Raw genomic sequence first — 20,263 nt, 5'->3', positions numbered from 1 at the left:
GTACTCTATATGTGATTTTATTTGAAAAGGAATACACAATGGCAATGTAACATGAAAAATTACGACACTAATTAAATTTATTATATGCTATATCTGTAACTTGTAGCTCTTAATTATCTAGCTAATTTCCCCCTCCCCTTCACATTTCTGCCAGAATAGTTGCTACAAGTTTGGTGGGATTCATGCTAGTTTTCATGGTCAATGGGATTTCATAAGCAATTTTACTTTTATATGTTTAAATAGGCTTATAAAAATATGTTGGCAGCTTTATGTCTGAAATACATATTTTGCAAATCTTCATTTAATAGAATTCTGGCAACCAGTTTACTTCTTCTGACATCATTTTTTCCAGTTGTAACTCTAGGCTGAATTATGTTTTTGCTAGAATTTTTCCATATTCTTACCATTCCAATAGAATGAAAATACTTCACTTCTGCCACAGAGATGAAAATTTCATACTAAAATGTTTAAAAATGACTGTCAGCAGAACAAATAACTCATGGATTTTGGAGATTCAGTTTGCTTTTTGATTCTGGGCCTAATTAAATTTCCAATAAAATTTTTCATAAGTATTTCAAATCAATGAAAATGCTTTACATTTGAAATAAGGACCAAAAACAGGTGCCAAAATGTACAATGCCTATTAACTGAAACTGCAATCAAAACTTTTACTGAAATAGCATATTTGGTTTGATTTATTTGAGTATAAGAAAGCACACAAAGGTTATTTGTCCAAAAGAAGGAATGTCTTTCTGAAGAACTTTCTAAGAGAAATTGGTTTGCATCCATATACAGTCAAAAGTCGTTAATTCGGACACCTATAATCCGGAATGATCTATAATCCGTACCTCAAAGCTACAAACTTTCTGCGCATGCGTCTTAAGACGCATGCGCGCAACACCTTTACGGCTGCGAATATGCGTGTGCACGTGCGCAAAATATGTTTACGAATGAGCATTTAATGTATAACGGACGGTATAAGCTAAGCTAAAATTACCTAATTATCTATTACAGTTAATGTTGCAGATTGCGTTGTTCCTTAATCTTCGAATTGGATCTGGCTTATTATTTTTTGCAGACCGTTAGAGAAATTTTATGAAAGTAAGCTTGAACTTTCTATTATATCAAATAGAATTTCTGATATATATTTACTAATATGTAAAGGATCTACAAAGCGAAAGTATGTTTCGAAGTCCATTAAACAAAAAGTGGAATTGCTGCGAAAAATGGATAAAGGCATATCCTTTGTTTATCTAAACTTTAACGTTTGTTTATCTAAACTTTGTTTATCTTTAATGCCGCGGCACGCAATGAATTGGAAGTTGATCTGTCAGCACTATCCTTATCTTCAGGGCAGATGTTTTTATTTTATTTGGCTTATAATTCCTTACTAAATGTAGTATTTCATCTCGATGTACTCCGTTTTTGATATGATTTAAATCAAATTCCTCGTCATTATAATTCGCTTCCGATAGCGAAGAAAGTGACAGAGGTTATTGAAAATGAAAAAATTTCGATTGACAAATTAGTCGGTAGACACAGCAATTATAGGACTTGAACAGTGGAACTTTGTAACTGAACAAGAAATTATGTCTGTTTATAGAATTAAAGAGAATATATTAGCACATAAAACGAAGCAACTTCAACAACTTACATTGAAAGAAATGTTTAATAAAGTAAACAAATAAATATTAAGCTTTTTTTTTTTGTAAATTTTGATACCCTTTAGATCATAATTGTTCTTTATTTCATAAATTACAGTTTCATATTTTTAATTTTATAATTTCTGCATGTCATCTTACCAGATTTAAACTGATGATCAATCCGGAATCGCCGAAGTCCCGACGAGTCCGGATTAACGACTTTTGACTGTACATGTAAAACTATGGAAACATCCATACAGCCAGTTCATTTGCCTGTAGTCACACTCAGCGCCGGATTTCTGCGTAGGCCTTAATCCGCCGCTGGTGGTAAAATGTTTACATAAGCTCAAAAGCCTGGCTTGCATTACCAAAAATAATATTATAATGAATATTTTTACTATGTTTAGCCAAAACAGGACGCTCATAATATAACTTACAGCCCTGTGTGCAACAAAGCTAGAATTAGGCCTCTTTGTTTCCCCTCTCTCTTGTAAGTCGTGTTCTGCACCAACTGTCAAGCTTCAAACATTGCACAGAAAGCAAATTTCATTCCACTGCACAATGTACGTGTATGCAAGATCCGCCTACTTAGGACTGTAATTTTTTAGCCTAACCCTTTCACACGAGTTTACTCTCCTGTCTTTAGTCTTCTTGTGTCGATGGTTAAGATATGGTCATTCATCTCGTCCACAGCTCACATATAAAACAATGACGGACGAGAGTTTCCTATTGTTTAATGACCCTCTTTTATATTCGTTACAGAAATTACCGGTGTCACGACATCTGACTTCAATAAAAAACTAAGCAGGCTCGAGAAAAGAAAACGGAATAAAGAAAAAGAGCTTCTTTGTAATGTTCCTAAGTTAAAAATATTTTTCGTTTCGTTCTACGTCTAGACTTAGTCCTAGTACTAGTAATCCTCACTCTAGTCCTAGTACTAGTAGTACTAGTGCATTTAGCCAGTGGCAGTTACAGTGATGCTGCTGCTAACCGTCAACAGGCAACTCCAACATTTCTGGATCTCCAAAATCTCTAACTCTGGATCTCCCAAATATGCACCAAGTGTTCTTCCAGTTATATCACACACACATGCAGAAAGGAGGAAAAAAATATCTCATACACTGCCCTTTTAAAGAGCAACTGGGGATGACAGTGCCCAATCACCAAATTCTGACTTGATGAATTATTGCTCACCACTTTTTGTTCAAGAACGACTTATAGAGTCTTCTAGAATCGTTCGTTGTCAGGTAAGAAAAGAAATTTGCAATGCCCTCAACTGAATTCAAACTCTGGAACTCCTGAATTTGAGTCAAGAATGCTTACAGTTACATCATAAAGGGAGAAAATACATTATACAGTACAAAGTCCGTAATCCAGATTCGTCGAGACTTCGGCGATTCCAGATTAAGGGATTTTCTGGATTATCTTGGATATTTCTGGATCATCAATTTAAATCTGGTAAGATGGAATGCAGAAATTATACAATTAAAACTATGAAACCGCAATTTATGAAATAAAGAGCAATTATAATCTAAAGGGTATCAAAATTTACAAAAAAAAGCTTAATATTTGTTTGTTTACTTTATTAAACATTTCTTTCAATGTAAGTTGTTTAAGTTGCTTTGTTTTTTGGTGCTAAACGCACATACGTAAAGCATACCAAAAAAAAGTTTGTGGCTTTCAGGTCCGGATTATAGATCATTCCAGATAATGGACGCCGGGATTTTCTTTAATTATATATATAAATACATGCACACATAAAATAATTAATTTAAAAGAAATTAAAATATGAAATAAGTTTCTTTTGACCTCTGAATTCACAATTGTGGTATCTTCTTTAAAAAAAAAAAAAAAAAAAAAAACTACGAAATTTATAAGGTAAACGTTAAAATAGTTCAAACTAAATTATGGAACATATTTTATTAAATTAATAAAAAATGGCTGCAAATATATCTCTTAAGACATAAAACAGTATTTGGCAAAGGTTTTTGTTATATGCATGGCAAATTGTTACTTTGAAAGTTTTAGAATGCTCCTGATCATCTTCAGAATATTAACTAGCAATCTTTATCGTCATAAAAACTGTCGCTAAAGTATGTATTCCAAGAATTAATCACATACTTTACCTTTAAATGTCACATAAAAACTTTGATATTCAAAAGGATGACTGTTCTCACAAGTTTAGATTAGAGGTTTCTTCTTCTATTCCTTTGGTTCTTCTATCATAAATTACATTTTTTATATGCTCAACTACCCACCAATTTCCAAGCTTTCCCTGCCCTTTTAAACTCATTTAGGTTAACATCATCCCATTAAATGCAATTTTTATACTGCTAAATGCAGAAATCCAGTAAAATGCTTGTGGATCATAGGCGTTATTTTCTGTTCCTTCATGAAACCACTACAGAAATTCCAAGTTTAACAGGTGAGAATATTGATAATTATGTTAAATAAATCATAATAAATTTTCATGTATAACATATAAATAAAGGTAATTTAGCTTTTATCAAAAAAATATTAACACAAAGACATTTAATGTCATATTAGCTTTTATTTAAACAAAACTTATTAGACAAAGACATTTAATGTCACAAGTCTAGTAATTTAATGTATTTCAGTGTCTCATCAAAGCAATAAGTATCCCAATAATTATGAAGTTATTTGTATTTGTTTATACGTAAACTTCAGTTTATTAATAAAGCAAACAACTGTGCAAGTTATTTTAATAATTTTGAAATATATACACTAAATGAAGCATTAAAATGTATTAATCTGTTTGTCTCGATATTGACAGGGAAATTTTCATAATCTTTAATAATTTTTACACACAGATGCATTGTAATTCTGATTCCTTGACCTGAATTTATCAGAAATATCTGCAAGTGATTTTTTGTTCAAATCACTGCATTGGCAAACCTAAAATTTTTTACATTGTTACTTAAGATCTGGATAAGTCTTTCAAAACAATTTGTTTTACTAGTGTCGCTGAATTTTCTGATGAATGCATCGCATTTATTACCAAATGGAACCTTTAATCGCTACTCAGTTGTTCCTCACCTGTTTCTTCAAATGTAGCAACTAAATACGTATGCCAATGAGTGGCATCCATTCATGAAAGATTTTGCTTAAATTTACAGTCTTAAGAAATTATAAAAATCTCCATAATAAAAACACACAATCAGATATTCTATATATCCATGATACACCCAAAAGTATGCCACAGTAATGTAAGTAGGATATGTAGACTTCTATTTGCTATGTGAAACTAGTTGACATTTCCGTGATGCCAAAAATTTAAAAAGTGAGGAAGGCTTTGGAAATACACATGCCGAAACTGTCAAAATTTAAAAATAAGAGATTTGGTTACCTATTAAGTCTCGCAGTTTGGCAGCAATGTTAATGCAATAAAAGAAATAGATGCCATCAAAGCCCACTGGGATGCTAAGAACTGAACCTATTGAAAAAATATAATAGGTCCTGGAAGTAAATGCATTGCACAGTAATAATTATATAACATAAAAAAAGGTCTATCAATTAAGATAATCCAAACCTCGCTATTAGTTAAAAACTGTCTCAGATGTGAAGTCAGCCTATTCATCAGAATGCCTGAACTACCTAGATGAAGGTCTGACGGCAGAGCGCAGGTAGTCGAACTGGCAACAACTTTTTTAGGATTTAGCCAAATAATGTGCAGTAAAAGTTTTAAAACTTAGGAAGATGCTGGGCAGTGCAATTCAGTACCACAAGAGATTGCATCCCGCATTAGAATGCTAAATGCTGACCCTGTTTGGTTGATCACGTTTTGAATCATCACACTGGTTGAATTACCAATGTTCAAGTGTCTTATTTACATGGCACTTGGTAGACTACCTGGAAAGTGAGAAATTCTACATATACAAGGTTATCTATATATATATACCTTTAGGGTCACCAGATCTGAATTCATTATGTAAGACACACTTATATAGGTCACAGAGTCCCATCAAATATCCTCCAAGACCTCTGACATCAAGGTTGGGTTTCGCTTGGAGGAAGGAATTTCTTCTAGGGGAGTAAATGAAACTGGGTGTGGTAAGAAGAAAAAAGGAGAATATTGGGAAAAATGAATAACCCATAAGGAGATAAATTGGGTGCCTGGAAGCACTTCCGCAGAGAACCCGGTAAATGTAAACATTGCCAACTTTGGCGATAATAGTTCAAACCTGGTACCCAGCGGATTTATCCTTTTCGCTTGTTCGAAGTTTGCAACCATTCCTCTTGCGTTCATTTTGTTGAATTATCACTGTCGTTGTTCCCCATTTGCAGATTTATATTATTCTTCTCTTATTTATTATTATTTTTTCTGAATTTTTTAACAACGAATAGATAGAAATATTTTCGTAGATAGATGCCGGTTCTTGGTTCGGGATGAAAGTAAGAAAATGGGGTGAAAGCTAATTTGTAACACGGCTGTTCACGTTGTGTTCTTAATTTTTAACAGCTCTAAGAACCATGTGGTTTCCATCTTCTAAAATAATTTGCTTCCGTAGGCCGCAAAAATGTGCATGTGCATTTTAAATAATTAAGTAATGCTTTTATATTTATTATTAGTTATTGTCATCTAAAATTATGAGAATAAATCAATTTTGATGGCGTAAAATTTTAACAAGATAATATATTGTTAATGCTTTTCTAACAATAACCTTTCAGAGGATGGCAGGTGTGACATAAATAGATAATTAAATTGAAATAAAGAATATTATTTGATTATCTAAGATCACAGAATAGTTTGATGTATCACCATGGTCATCAAAATTAGCAAACCACTGCTGATGTAAGGAATATATTGTTTTCTGTGTTAACTGGAATTTAAGACAAATTTTTTTTGTTTATCATGTTTAATTTCAGTACATTAATACTAATTTATATTTTTAAATAACTTTTTATTTTCGTTATAAATGCTTATATATTGTCTTATGCTTAATATATTCTTTTCTGTGCTAACTTGAATTTAATAAAAATTTATTTTCGTATATCACGTTTAACCGGTTAGTTTTACATCTACATCCTTATTATCTGTGAATTTTTACTACCATATGCGTAATATATTGTTTTGGTTGCTAACTTGAATTTACATGCACTAAAAATCACGTTTACGACTCGGCTCATCGTCGATGGACCGCGAGCTTGGCGAGTAAAAATGTCACGGCGCCAACGGGTTCTCTGCGGATGAAAACCCGTGTGCCCCTTGCTTTTTGATGATTCTTTTTTGATGTCAAGATGGCCGCTACACAAAACCAAAATACGAAGTAAAAGAACTGCACAAACTGTGTCCATGTACACGTCGATCTGTTTTCACTTAAAAAAACATCCCAGAATTGCACAAACTAGGCCTTAAATTTGTCCATGTACACATCAATCTATTTTCATTTTTAAAAAAATCAGGAAGCTAAAACTATCGTGGTAACAAGAAATGAGATTTCATCGCCAAAATTTAAAAAAAAATTGTCGCTAATCGAAGGGGTACCCAATTCTACACTAGAGCAATATGCTACAGCTCAAATTGTTAAATCAGAGACACACAAGAGGTAAAACTATACATTTAAGATTTCAACAAAACAATAATTACAAACACAATTTTCATCAAAATTCTACGCAATGTTTTTAAAAAGTCTTTTGTAATGCACTTTTTAGAAAGCGAATTTCCTGAAAGCACAAATGATAGCTATACTCACATCTAACTGCAGAAAACAGACATAAATGCTAGAAGACTGTATAATGATCACACTTCGTTCGAAACAGCCATAAAGTATCCACAAATCGGGGACTCGGGAAAATAACCTATGGTTCCATTTAAATGTTTGACGCAGCGCTACTCCAAGAGATGGCGCTGAACGTCCACAAGCAACACCTTCTTAAACAGAAGCCCATATATCCATATCCATATCCTGATCCTAGCTGATTGGTATTCGGCCCTAAAAAGGGCCTTTACCAATACATATTTATCATACCCTGAGAAGGGCATCCTAATAAAAAATCCTAATAAAACGTATCCATCTAAAGATGGTTCTTCTGATTATGGCATAAGTGGCGCCATCCTTTGGCGGTGGAGAAAATTTCAAGTCGCAATGACATAAAGTTGAATATCATTTTAGTTGAAAATGGCATAAAGTTGAATAGCATATTAGTTGAAATGGCATAATTAGAGGCTATGGCGTTAATGAAGACTTGATTGTAAAGCAATTATAATGGCATATTGACGTTTGATGGCATAGAGATGCGTTGCGGCGTGCGGTGTTTCCCTGATGGAAGTTCGTGGCTGAATGATGTGCCAATGATGCCAATGATTTGAAAGTTTCGGAGTGCCTATGGTTCAAAACCATTTACCTCCACATCAGAATTACTAAAAGCGAGCAGAAATAGGAAAAATTTTGCATAAGTGATTTACTTGATGCACAATAGAGGGAGCCACTGGCTCGAGAAAGTTTAAGGATAGAGATGAGAAATAAAAAACTTAAGTATCATAATATTTTTTATAAGTTTTTAGGTTTTATAATTTTTTTTTTGTATTTTATATAAGGCTGAATGATGTGACTGGGCGGTCGTAGCCTTTTATAAGAATGTAGTATTCGCTGTGATTGGTCAAATTCTTAACACTTCGGAAATGGTAATTAATCGTCTCAACAGTAGAGTCCATAGTTCGTTAGTAAAATAAGTAAATAAGTAAATAGATGAATCTTGATTAAATACGTAGATAAAATAATTGAAATAATAGAAAATATATACAATATGTACATTTACCAATTTCCGTCGTGAAAAATATTTCGCGGTCTTTTGTATTTTTGAATCAGAGTATTATCATAGTTATTGAGTTGTTGAATATTTTCGTTGGGATGACTATTGCAGCTGGAGAAGAAGTTATGGCTATGTTTGAGTATTTCACTGTCTAATGGCTTGATGTTTAGGTCTCTATGAATTGCAGAGTTTCGTACATACCAAGGGGCGTCGATTAAAATTCTGAGTAATTTATTTTGCATTCTTTGTAAGGATTGGCGATTATTTCTTGAAGTGGCTGCCCAGGCCGGTGCGGCGTAAAGAAGAATTGGGCGGATAGCTTGCAGATAAATGATGCGTTTTATATTAAGATTTAGTGTTGAATTCCTTCCGATTAATGCATAGATAGCCATGAATGCCTGATAGGCTTTGTTCCGAATATTGATGATGTGATTGCGAAAAGTAAGTCGATAGTCGATGTGAACTCCAAGGTATTTGATAATATTGGTTCTTGGGATGTTTTGTCCTTCAATTTGGATATTTCCTATGTCTTTTCTAATGATTGTTCTTCTGAAGTAAATGAGGGCTGATTTAGAGGTATTAATTTTAATTTTCCATGCTCTAAAGTATTGGGCTATTGTATTAATGCGTTCTTGGAGATTTTTTCTGGCGTGATCAGGATTCATTGACTTGCTGAGGAGTGCGGTGTCATCTGCGTAGCTTGCAATTATTGTTTTGGTGCATGGAGGGATATCATTAATGTAGAGGCTGAAAAGTATAGGAGAGACGACCGATCCTTGAGCTACACCTGCTTTAGAAATTCTAGTGGAAGATAGGATATTTTTAATTCGAACTTGAAAGGAACGATTGCGTAGGAAATTTGAAAGAAGAATTATTAGGCTGGGCCGAAAGTTGTAGTTAATGAGTTTGATGAGCAGTCCATCAATCCAAACCTTGTCAAAAGTTTTTTCAATGTCGAGGAATATACCAGCTACGGTTTCATTTTTATTGAAACTTTCGCCGATATATTCCACGATGCGTGAAACTTGATGTGTGGTGGAATATCCTGGTCTAAAACCGAATTGGTTGTTATTGAGAATGTTGTTGGAAAAAACATAGGATTTGATTCTTTCTGCAATGATTTTTTCAAAAACTTTTCCTATTGTAGGTAGCAGGGAGATGGGTCTGTAACTTGAAGGTTCAGCTGGGTTTTTTCCGGGTTTTTTAAGTACGAAGATGATGGCATGTTTCCATGCATCAGGAAAGTAATTATTCATCAGGCAAGCGTTGAAAATATTGGTAATAAGAACTATTGTTTTGGAGGGAAGATTTTTCAGTGCTTTGTTTGAAATTTGGTCGTAATCAGTGGCTTTCTTGATGTTTAGGTGCTTAATGATGGATTGAACTTCTCTAGGGCTGGTAGGAGGGTTGAAGTTCCTAGAATTTTCTTGAATAAAGTTGTTAACATGATTGGAGATATTGTAGTCGTTGGGACAAGGGTAGAGATTATTGGAAAACTGTTCTTCATAATTATTTGCAAAAATTTCAGCAATTTCTTCGGTTTGTTGATTATTGTATTATTAATTTTGATGGGTCCAATGCTATTGTTGGTGTGTTTGAGAGCTTTTGCGATGCGCCAGACAGAGTGGTCGTCATGGGAAAGGCTTTGCACAAAGCTTTTCCAGGCTTGGTCGGTATATTCTCTGATGATTTTCTTTAGTTCTTTGTGGCATCTGTTGAAATTCCTTCTATCATTAGGATGTTGGGTACGTTGTGCTATTTTTCTAAGTCTGTTCTTATCCCTGATTTTTTGTCTGATATGGAGAGGAAGGGTAACTGTGTCATCTTTTTTATGCATTTTTGAATTATTAATTGCAGTATGGATTTGATTATTGAGGTGATTAATTGCTTCGTTGATATCTGTGGTGTTATTGAGGTTGGGAGCAGCATTCACATTCCTCTGCATGATGTATTTAAAATTGCTCCAATTAATTTTTGTTTTTAATGGAGGTAAGCCATGCTTTAACCCATAAAGGGTAAAGTGTAGTGGCAAATGATCGGATGATAGATCGTTTGCGACATAGACAAAAGGAGCTTGAGGGATTTTACTGGTAATAATTATATCTAAAACATCTGGTCTTCCACGTAGATTTGTGGGGATGTAAGTGGGTTCATTAGGTGCATAAATATCGATATGGCTTTTGAGAAGATAATTATTGAGGATGATTCCGTTAGCATTGGTGATTGAGCTATTCCAGTTTGGGTGTTTGCAGTTAAAATCGCCTGAGATAATAGTGGGATAACCTAAATTAATGATATTATTGAGATCGGTGATATTGAGTAGGTTATTAGGTGGTTTGTAGACTGAGACAATTAGATAATCTATGTTATTGCTTTTCATAATACAGCCGCAGGCTTCAAGGCTTTGGAGAGGTGGAAGAGTGGCTGGATAACAGTTTAAATACTTTTTAGTTGCGATAAGAGTACCTCCGCCTCTGTTATGCAGTCGATCAGATCGAAAGACATCATAGTTGGGGAGTTTGATATTGTCGGTAGCTTTTAGATGGGTTTCGTTGAGGAGAAGAATATCGATGCTGTGCTGTATGAGGTAATTTTTAATTTCGAAAAGTTGCTTTTTTATGCCATTGCAATTGAAAGAAACAAATTTAGCGTAGTTGATGTGTCGATAGATTGGAGAGGTGCTATGTTGATAATTATACATTATGTTTTTCGAAAACCTGTAGTGCCTTTAAGGCGATATCCAATTTAGTGTTTGAGCTGCTAGAATTCCTATATTCTATATAAAGTGTGTGGAGAGATTTAATGAAAGCACTGAATTCTTCGAATGATTTTTCTTCTTTATTATTGTTGGTATTTTTAATGGGAGCTTCTGCAGGAGGGCTTGTCGGTTGTTTAGACCCACAGATGATCGCGGCGTATGATAGGCTATTGTAGATGGGTTCACTGATTTTTGATTGGCTGCGCGTACTGGTAGTTTTGATTTCATTCATGGCACTTGGGTTTATGGTGGATTCTTTAATATTTTTTAGTTTAGGATCAGATTTATTAAGAGGATGTTCCGGGCATTTTTTATCGCATGATGCATGTGATCCTTGGCATAATACGCATTGAGGGGTGAAGTTTTTCCCTTTATGCGGGCATTCAAAAGACTGATGCTGTTCTAGACATCTGACGCATCTTGGTGGGTTGTGGCATGCTTTCTGAGTATGCCCGTACCGCTGACACTGAAAGCATTGTGTCGGTCCGGGCCTACCTTTGTATGGAACTATTCTGACTTTCATATCCATTAGGTATTTTATATCAAACATGCGTTTTCCTGAGGGATTGTTTGGAGTTTCGATATAATACATGGGAAGTTCTGTGGGGATACCATCGCGCATGCGCACCACTCTTATTACTTTAATTATAGGAATTTGTAATTTCTTCTTTAATTTCTTCTATTGTATAATCAGTAGAGAATCCTTTTAATACGCCTTTTAAAGCTTTGTTTGAGTGTAGAAGATAGGTGTGATAAGGGATATGCTTAGTTTCAAGATAATTTTGAGCTGCTTTGTAATCGTCTATGCTAGTAACTTTTATTACGAAGTTTTCTCCTTCAAGTTTAGCTTCGAATTTTCCAAATTTGAGTGTTTCAATGAAGTCTTTTCTAATATCCTTCCAGTTGATATCCTGGGTTATTGCAAGAGGGGGTATTTTATTGGCCGTTTGTTGTGGTTGTTTGAAAGGTAAGGTGTTGTTTGAGTCATTATTATCATCGTTGTCATCCATATCCTGATTATCTAAATTTTGGTCTATTGTAAATGCATCGAATTGATTTGAAAGCTGTGTTGGAGGGGTGTTATCATTAGATAAATTACGTGCTCTTTTTCTAGGTGCGGTCCAGTTATCATTATTATTTTGGCAAATCCTGCTTATGGCTTCGTATAGTGAAGATTCATGTTTAGGCAATTCTGAAAATAATTTTGCTAATTCCGTGTTCAATTCGTTTAATTTCTTTATATTTTCATCGGAGGGTTTTTCGTTGTTGGCATAAGTTAGTAATTTAATTTCGCGTTCTATCTCTAAGCTTTTGGTAATCATTTGGCTGGCCTTAATTTTTTCGTCATCTTTTTCCGTTTTCTTATTCATGGTCAAGAGAGATTCCGGTCGGTGATTGAACAAGATAAATTTTGATCAAGCAATTTGAAGTAGTCACTGCCCTATTCAAGCTGGATGTCGTATGCGAGAACAATAAGAGACATACAGAAGCCCAACTACGAGTATAGACCTTATAAGAAATAGACCAACCCATATGAGTTTCTCCCTCGTCTGACGCGTCGCCGACAGCGTATTTTAGATAAGGTTCGAAGAACAGCTTTAATGCCAAAACGGAGAGAAACAGCATATTATGGTAGACCACGTTATGGTTGTCATCCAATGACGTACTTCTAAGAGGACAACGTGATATATTTCAAAGCCCCCTGAAGGCGGCTTTGAATATTTTCCCTGGTAGGGGATTATCCGTAGCAGCAGATCGGGATACGTATTCGAAAAATATTATAATGTTTGCTATTTGCTTATCAAGCAAAGAGTATTAAATTAGAAATAGCATATAATTGAATAAAATATAAAATATTGATAATATATGTAAAAATAAGTGTCTTGCACCTGTAAATATTTATTTAATGCTTTATTTTCTGTTTTCATTTGCTTTGTTATACTTCCCTGTACTCATCGATGTTCAAACATGGTTTATTCTCTATAGCTTTTTAGTATTTATTTTATGTGCATTGATTGCAAGTAATCTATAAACATTTTCTTGTACTTACTTTCTTGAAATGTGTGCTGTCATGTCGTAGTGCAACAATAATATAAGTCAATGTGTGCTTTCATATCGTAGTGCAATAAAATAAGTCAATGTGTGCTTTCATATCATATTCATAAATATGTACAGTAATCTGAATTCAGAGGAACTTTAAATTTGCCTATAGAGTGGCAGTTTTACTTCACAGTTGCTAGAAATATCTGGCTTAAACAGACCTAAGTTCTCAGACTAAACATATTTGCAGTATATTTGTTCTGGGACATTTGTAACCTCAGTCTGATATTTAGTTTATAGCACATTTAATACTTTAGTATTTATTGTACGAATTAGAAATAATAATAACTTTTTAGAAATATGTATGCGATAAATTTGTGTGCTGTTAGACATGGTAATGCTCTCAAGTCTTAAATGTTCAAAATTCGACAAAATGCAATTTCATTTTTTAACTGCAGTATAAATATAAAAATTTCATTAAACCTGCTAGAAGGATACATATTTTGTAGTATTTAAACACATATTTAGTTACATGCATTATGTAATGGAAAGAGTAATTTGCATTAAACATTTCCTCATCTTAATAGTATTTTATATATATATAATGCATTATGAACTGAGAAGTCTCAATAAATTTTAATAAATTAATATTTCCTGGTGTCATAAAATAATGCTGTATGCAGTTAATAAAAGTGGATTTAAATGCTATAAGAATAAACTAAAAATAGTTTTTTTCATTTTTTATTTTAATTATCATAAATATAAATCATGTCCAACTTACAGAATGTGATAGTGAAAATTTTGCAGTATTTCCTTCATGATTTATTTAATTTAATTAAGTAAACTGAAGTCCTTGGTATTTGTTTATGATTACAGCAAGATATTTGAGAATTATTATAAATGAATTGTACAAATAGGTAATGCAAACTTCATGCATTACAATGACAGTGGATCTTGTTTACGAAACAGAGATTGATTCTACTGCAGACCTTGTCAGCCAATTAGCATCACTGCAGCAGAGACTTGCTGAATAGCTTTTAAAGTATATGCCAATCACTTCTTTGTCATTGTAATGCATGTATTGCAGTTAGTAACAGTTCATCTGAACAATTCTGATAAATATCAAACATTTATTTCTTGTAAATATCTATGATTAAAATGGCATTTTATTCTCTATGTTCTTTGCACTTAATATGTTTCTGTATTCATGTTTCACATTCCACAATACATTGTATTGCGAAAATTATTACTTATGCCATGCTATATTATACCTTAGAGGGTTGAATATAGAGGCAAATAAAAATTAAATTTTATGTATATTAGGAATAGTATTTATATGATAGTTGAATATAGAGTTTGTATCATAAGTCATATACGTAACTACCTATCAAAATGTTTTGCAATGAAATTTATTATCCCCCTTTTTACCAAATAAAAACAAAACAAGGCATTTAACACCTGTAAGCTATGTAAATAATGAGCCATAGAAAATCTGCAAGGCATGTAAATAATGAAACATGTAAAATCTGTTGCTCATGTAAGAGCAATAGAGTTATTCAACTAATGTGTTTAACAATAATATTGATTCTAGATTAGCTAATTGCCCCCCTTCTTGAAAAAAACATATAATGCATAGGACATTTTACATAATTACAGCTAAACTCAAATTACATACTTTTTAATTTACTTATTTAGTAATAGTTTGACTTATTTTATGGTGATTTTCGTTTTTATTTGAATTTGATTTGGCTTGGTCTGTATGATTTGTTTATGGCAAAGTATGTGAGAGCTATTTGCATAAGCAGAAGCATGCTTTCATAGAGGACTTTCTAAAAGACACTCACTCGCATTCTCATTACACATGCAGCCAATCTGTTTACCTAGAATTGCAGTCAGGTCAAACTACCGGCTTTGAGCAACTTTACTGCTCAAGCACTGGTGGGCACATTTTTGTTATGATGGAATAAATTTTTGCGTTGTATTTTTAAATTTTTCTTTCAACTGTTATGGACTTATTTTCTGTTTTTAAGTTGTGATATGGAGACTATTGGGGTGTCATTTTGCAAATGACTTGTATTCATACATGTGCCCCCAATAATGCTTGTGTAATTAAAAACTTGCTCAATGCTTATTATGCAAAGTATTCAGTTTAAAAGTGTACCCTTCGTAAAAATCATAACTGTACACATTCATAAGACATACCTTGTATATATCATACATTCAGGTTTCAGCCTTAGAAGGCCAGCGAGTGATGTTGTTCCATTTGGAAAGATTGATTGGAATGAGCCTGTGCGTGAATACTTCATAACAAGATAGAAACTTCATAATTAATAAAGTATTAACTGAATTACATAGATATTGAAACTATCAAAATGGTAGTACAAGAATTGGATCAGAGTATGGAATCATTAATCAAGGTATGCTATGTATGGCTCGACAAATCTACTCCATAGATTGATCTTTGCATAAATTCACCTTTGAAAACTGCCAAAAAAAGGGGGGAGAACACTTAATGTTATGCAATGAAAGGAATGGGTTTTTATTTCTATAGCAGGATACACTTCCTGACAATAGATAAATTAAGTACACAAAGTAATGAAATCTTGCATCTTAAAAGGAAACCAGATACTTTTTCTGGTAGTAATGAAGAAAATCTAAAGGTTAAAATTACCAGAAGAAAACTTCCAAAAAATGCTACTAAATATGTAACTAGTAAAAAAAGGTTGTCATCTTGATTCATCTAAACCCCAAGATAGCAGTCAGCCTTCTACAAGTAACATGAAACTGAACTAGGATGAGGTTGTGGCGTTCCGACAGATACTTCAACTTATATTCACGAGATGGCGCCACGTGTAAAATCCAGTTTTTAATCGGAGCAGCAAAGCGACGTCATTACTCACTCAGACTTCTCGAGAGACAACTGTAGGCGACGACAGCATGAACTGTGTTCCGAGCTCTGCGTTGATCTCTGCAATGTAATTTAAATTGTAATTTAGTACTTAATATATTCTTTTGTTATAGGAGATTGTCTACTCTTATTTTCTTTAATTATATCATGTATTAAGCACACGACCACTAAAAGTGGTGACCTTTTTACTGAGCACGCTACTGACAATGTATTTTCAACGACCCTAAGCCACGTGCATCCAAGGCATTCTGAAGAACTGACTAAAAATAACAACGAATATGGACATAAAACGTATGCTACAACGTACCCCCTCCAATTATTTCTAGAAGTATTGATATATATTGCTTGTGTTTTTTTTTTTTTTCAAAGTCGTGCATATCATCGCAAGGAGCTTCAGCAAATCATCAATGTGATCTGTTCCGTTCCGCTGACTTCGCCAGTCGTGCAATAATTCTTCGATCATTCAACTTTTGTGACAAATGTGCTACAACAGTGATTTTCGCTAAATGTGCTACATCAATAACTTTTGTGCAACGTGCTACGGCAAAATTCTTCCCTCAGTGTTCGAAAGTAGTGATTTTTTCCCATGTGCTGCAGGAGTGATTTCCTTTTTCCTTCGAAAGTGCCTTAGCAGTGTGAAGTGGTGATTTTGTGTGTGCGCAATACAAAATTAACGCATAATTTTTTTTCTCAAATAGGGGTTTCTTTTCAAATGCATTTTGGTAAAATATTATTTTTGTGTGTAATTTCTGACCCTGTATTATTTGTGTGTGTATCGTTACGTAAATTTTTTCTGCATGGTTAAAATATTTATTGTTATCATGGCAAAATATCAATAGTGTATCCCCTTGTTACAATATTTGTGCTGTTAAGTGTTTATTAATTAAAATGAAAATTATCTATCAGTATGCCCGACGATATTCCACCAGAGCCACAAATCACACGTGTTGCGGTGAAGCCACCGCCTTTCTGGAAAAATAATCCTTCATTGTGGTTCGCTCAGATCAAAGCACAATTTTCTATCGCTCGCATTAGTGAGAATTCTACAAAATTCAACCATGTAGTTGCAGCAATTGAGTCTGATATTCTGAATTCAGTGCATGACTTAATTCTCAAACCACCTGATTGTGATAAATACTCCAAACTGAAACAGTGGCTCATTGAAATCTATTCAGAAAGTGAATCTTCAAAAATACGTACTTTACTACAAGGACTTGGAGACCAGCGACCTTCATACTTGCTGTCACGAATGCGTGATCTGGCAGGAAGCCATTTTAGTGACGACTTGTTGAAGTCACTATGGCTTTCGCGTCTCCCTAATAACATACAAATAATTCTTGCTGCTTCCAATGAAGATTTAACCCGTTTAGCAGCAATGGCTGACAAAATTAATGAACTTGTTACTCCAGCTTATGTCAGTGCTGCTAATGCTGCACCTTCCAGTTCATCCCTAGAACAACAAGTGGCTGAATTGACCAAAAAAGTATCTGAACTCTCTACAAGTCTTCATGCTTCACGGAGATACAATCGATCAAATCAGGGCCCACGTAATAAATTTCGTGCCCGAAGCAGGAGTCCATCTCATCTTAATACTCGAACGCAGTACAAAGAACCCACAAGTGGCATATGTTTTTATCATATGAATTTTGGCGCTCAGGCACGCAAGTGTGCTCCTCCATGCACTTTTGAACAGGCGGGAAACTAAATGGGCGGTCTTCTGCTGGCCAACAGAATGTCCGCCACATCGACAGAATAGTACTGGCTGATCGTTCAACTCAGTTATGTTTTTTCAGTAGATACTGGAGCTGACATATCAGTGCTCCAGAGAACTAAAACAAATGCTCACCCACTTAATAAACTTGTACTGTATGCAGCCAATGGTACCCAAATTGCAACCTACGGCACCAAACTTTTGACACTTGATTTAAACTTGCGCCGGACTTTCAACTGGCCTTTTATTATTGCGGATGTAACTCAAGCAATTATTGGTGTCGACTTCTTGACACATTTCCACCTTCTAGTGGATGTCAAGAATAATTGTTTAATTGATGCTATAACTCAGCTGACATCACAGGGCCAAGCTTCTCACATCGAACGTACCTACCAACATAAGTGTTGTATCGAGCAGCACACGGTTTCATCGGTTATTAGCAGAATTCCCTGACATTTTAAACCCATCCAAATCATGGCAGCATACTCATCAGCCAGAAGTGTATCATCACATTGAAACACGTGGTCCACCTGTATTTTCCAAGCCTCGTCGTCTTTCTCCAGAGATGCTAAAAGCTGCTCGCAAAGAATTTGAATTCATGCTAGCGCAGGGAACCATTCGCCCATCTAAAAGTCCATGGGCCAGTCCACTTCACATGGTTAAAACGTCTAATGGTGACTGGCGGCCTTGTGGAGATTATCGTCGACTTAATGCCGTAACAGTCCCTGACAGATATCCAGTCCCACATATCCAAGACTGTACCCATCTTTTTCATGGAACAAACATATTTTCTACCCTCGATCTTGCCAGAGCTTATCATCAGATCCCAATGCATGCTGAAGATGTACCCAAGACCGCAGTGACTACACCATTTGGTCTCTTTGAGTACTTATATATGCCATTTGGCCTTCGCAATGCTGGCCAAACATTTCAGCGTTTCATACACCAAGTACTGTCTGGCCTCGATTTCTGCATCCCATATTTTGATGATATCCTGGTTGCATCTACAGATGCGGAAGAACATTTTCAACATCTGAGTCAGATTTTCACTCGCCTTAAAGATCATGGATTAAAACTAAATCCATCCAAATGTGTACTTGGTCAACCCTCAGTTTCCTTTCTTGGATGTCTTATCACCCAGAATGGAGTCAAACCTTTACCGGAAAGAGTCAAAGCAATTAACGATCTACCTCAGCCCAAAACCATCTCTGAACTGAAGCGTTTTCTAGCAATGTTAAATTTCTACCGACGCTTTCTGCCGCAAAAACACAAGCCTGCCTACATGAGTTTCTGAAGAATAGCAAAAAAAAAGTTCAACGAGCTGTTCCTTGGACTGAATCTGCATCTGCAGCATTCGTGCAATGCAAACACGATCTGGCAAATGCAGCCACACTTTCTTATCACTCACCTAGTGATCAGCTCTCTATAATGGTAGATGCATCTGACACGGCCATAGGAGCAGTGCTTCAAGCCCATACCACTAAAGGACTTTCCCCAATGGCATTCTTCTCCAGAAAACTTACTACTGCAGAAAGGAAATACAGCACATATGACAGGGAGCTACTTGCTGTGTACTGTGCTGTTAAATACTTCCGGCACAACTTGGAAGGACACGACTTCATCATTTTCACTGATCATCGACCATTAACCTTCGCTTTTAGAAAAAACTCTGACTCATGTTCTCCTCGTCAGCTTCGACATCTGGATTTCATCGCCCAGTTTAGTACAGATATCAGATATGTCTCTGGTACTGATAATTGTGTCACTGATGCCTTGTCTCGGGTAAACAATATCAACCTCACTACCCCAGATTTCTCTGAAATTGCAAAAGCTCAATTGCATGATGAGGAACTCAAGAACCTAATCTCAAATCCACAAACCTCCCTTAAGTTACAACTGCTGCACATTGATCCAACGCTTAAAATTTACTGTGACATAGAGAACAATAGAATACGTCCCTATATTCCTGTCAATTTTAGACGTGAAGTGTTTAATGCCTTGCACAATTTGGCACATCCTGGAATCCGTGCCACCAAAAAGCTGATCGCAGACGGATTTGTCTGGCCAGCAATGAATCAAGACATCACAGAATGGACTCGTTCATGTATTAGATGTCAACGGTGTAAAGTATCCCGTCACACTCACAGCCCCATTCAACAATTTAACCTTCCAGCAAGACGCTTTCATCATGTGCACTTATACTTGGTTGGCCCATTGCCTCCTTCAAATGGTTACACTTACCTCCTCACTTGTATTGATCGGTGCATAAGATGGCCTGAAGCCATTCCTATTGAAAATATATCCGCTGAAACTGTAGCTTGAGCATTCATCTCCCAGTGGCTTTCAAGATTTGGCATGCCTACCACCATCACTACTGACCAAGGCCGACAATTTCAATGTCACTTGTTCGCATCCCTCACCTCTCTTCT

At 35.0% G+C, this 20,263-nt stretch overlaps 1 protein-coding gene across 1 annotated transcript in view; it reads right to left on the bottom strand.

Annotated features, from left to right (window-relative positions):
- LOC118203220 (uncharacterized) overlaps window positions 1-7,905 on the bottom strand; it is a 90,448-nt gene extending 82,543 nt beyond the window's left edge. The window contains exon 1 of the mRNA XM_085810780.1: window positions 7,358-7,905. Within this exon, the coding sequence (XP_085666906.1) occupies window positions 7,358-7,359 (2 nt within the window). The 5' untranslated portion in view covers window positions 7,360-7,905. The remainder of the gene's footprint in view (window positions 1-7,357) is intronic.
- Window positions 7,906-20,263: the final 12,358 nt, after the last annotated feature.

Source organism: Stegodyphus dumicola, chromosome 2 (assembly GCF_044657685.1).
Source record: "Stegodyphus dumicola isolate Sdum_Otavi_A_Nest chromosome 2, ASM4465768v1".
Lineage (NCBI taxonomy): Eukaryota > Metazoa > Arthropoda > Arachnida > Araneae > Eresidae > Stegodyphus > Stegodyphus dumicola.
The sequence above is the reverse complement of the archived record's forward strand: the minus strand, read 5'-3'. Positions and strand labels throughout refer to the sequence as shown.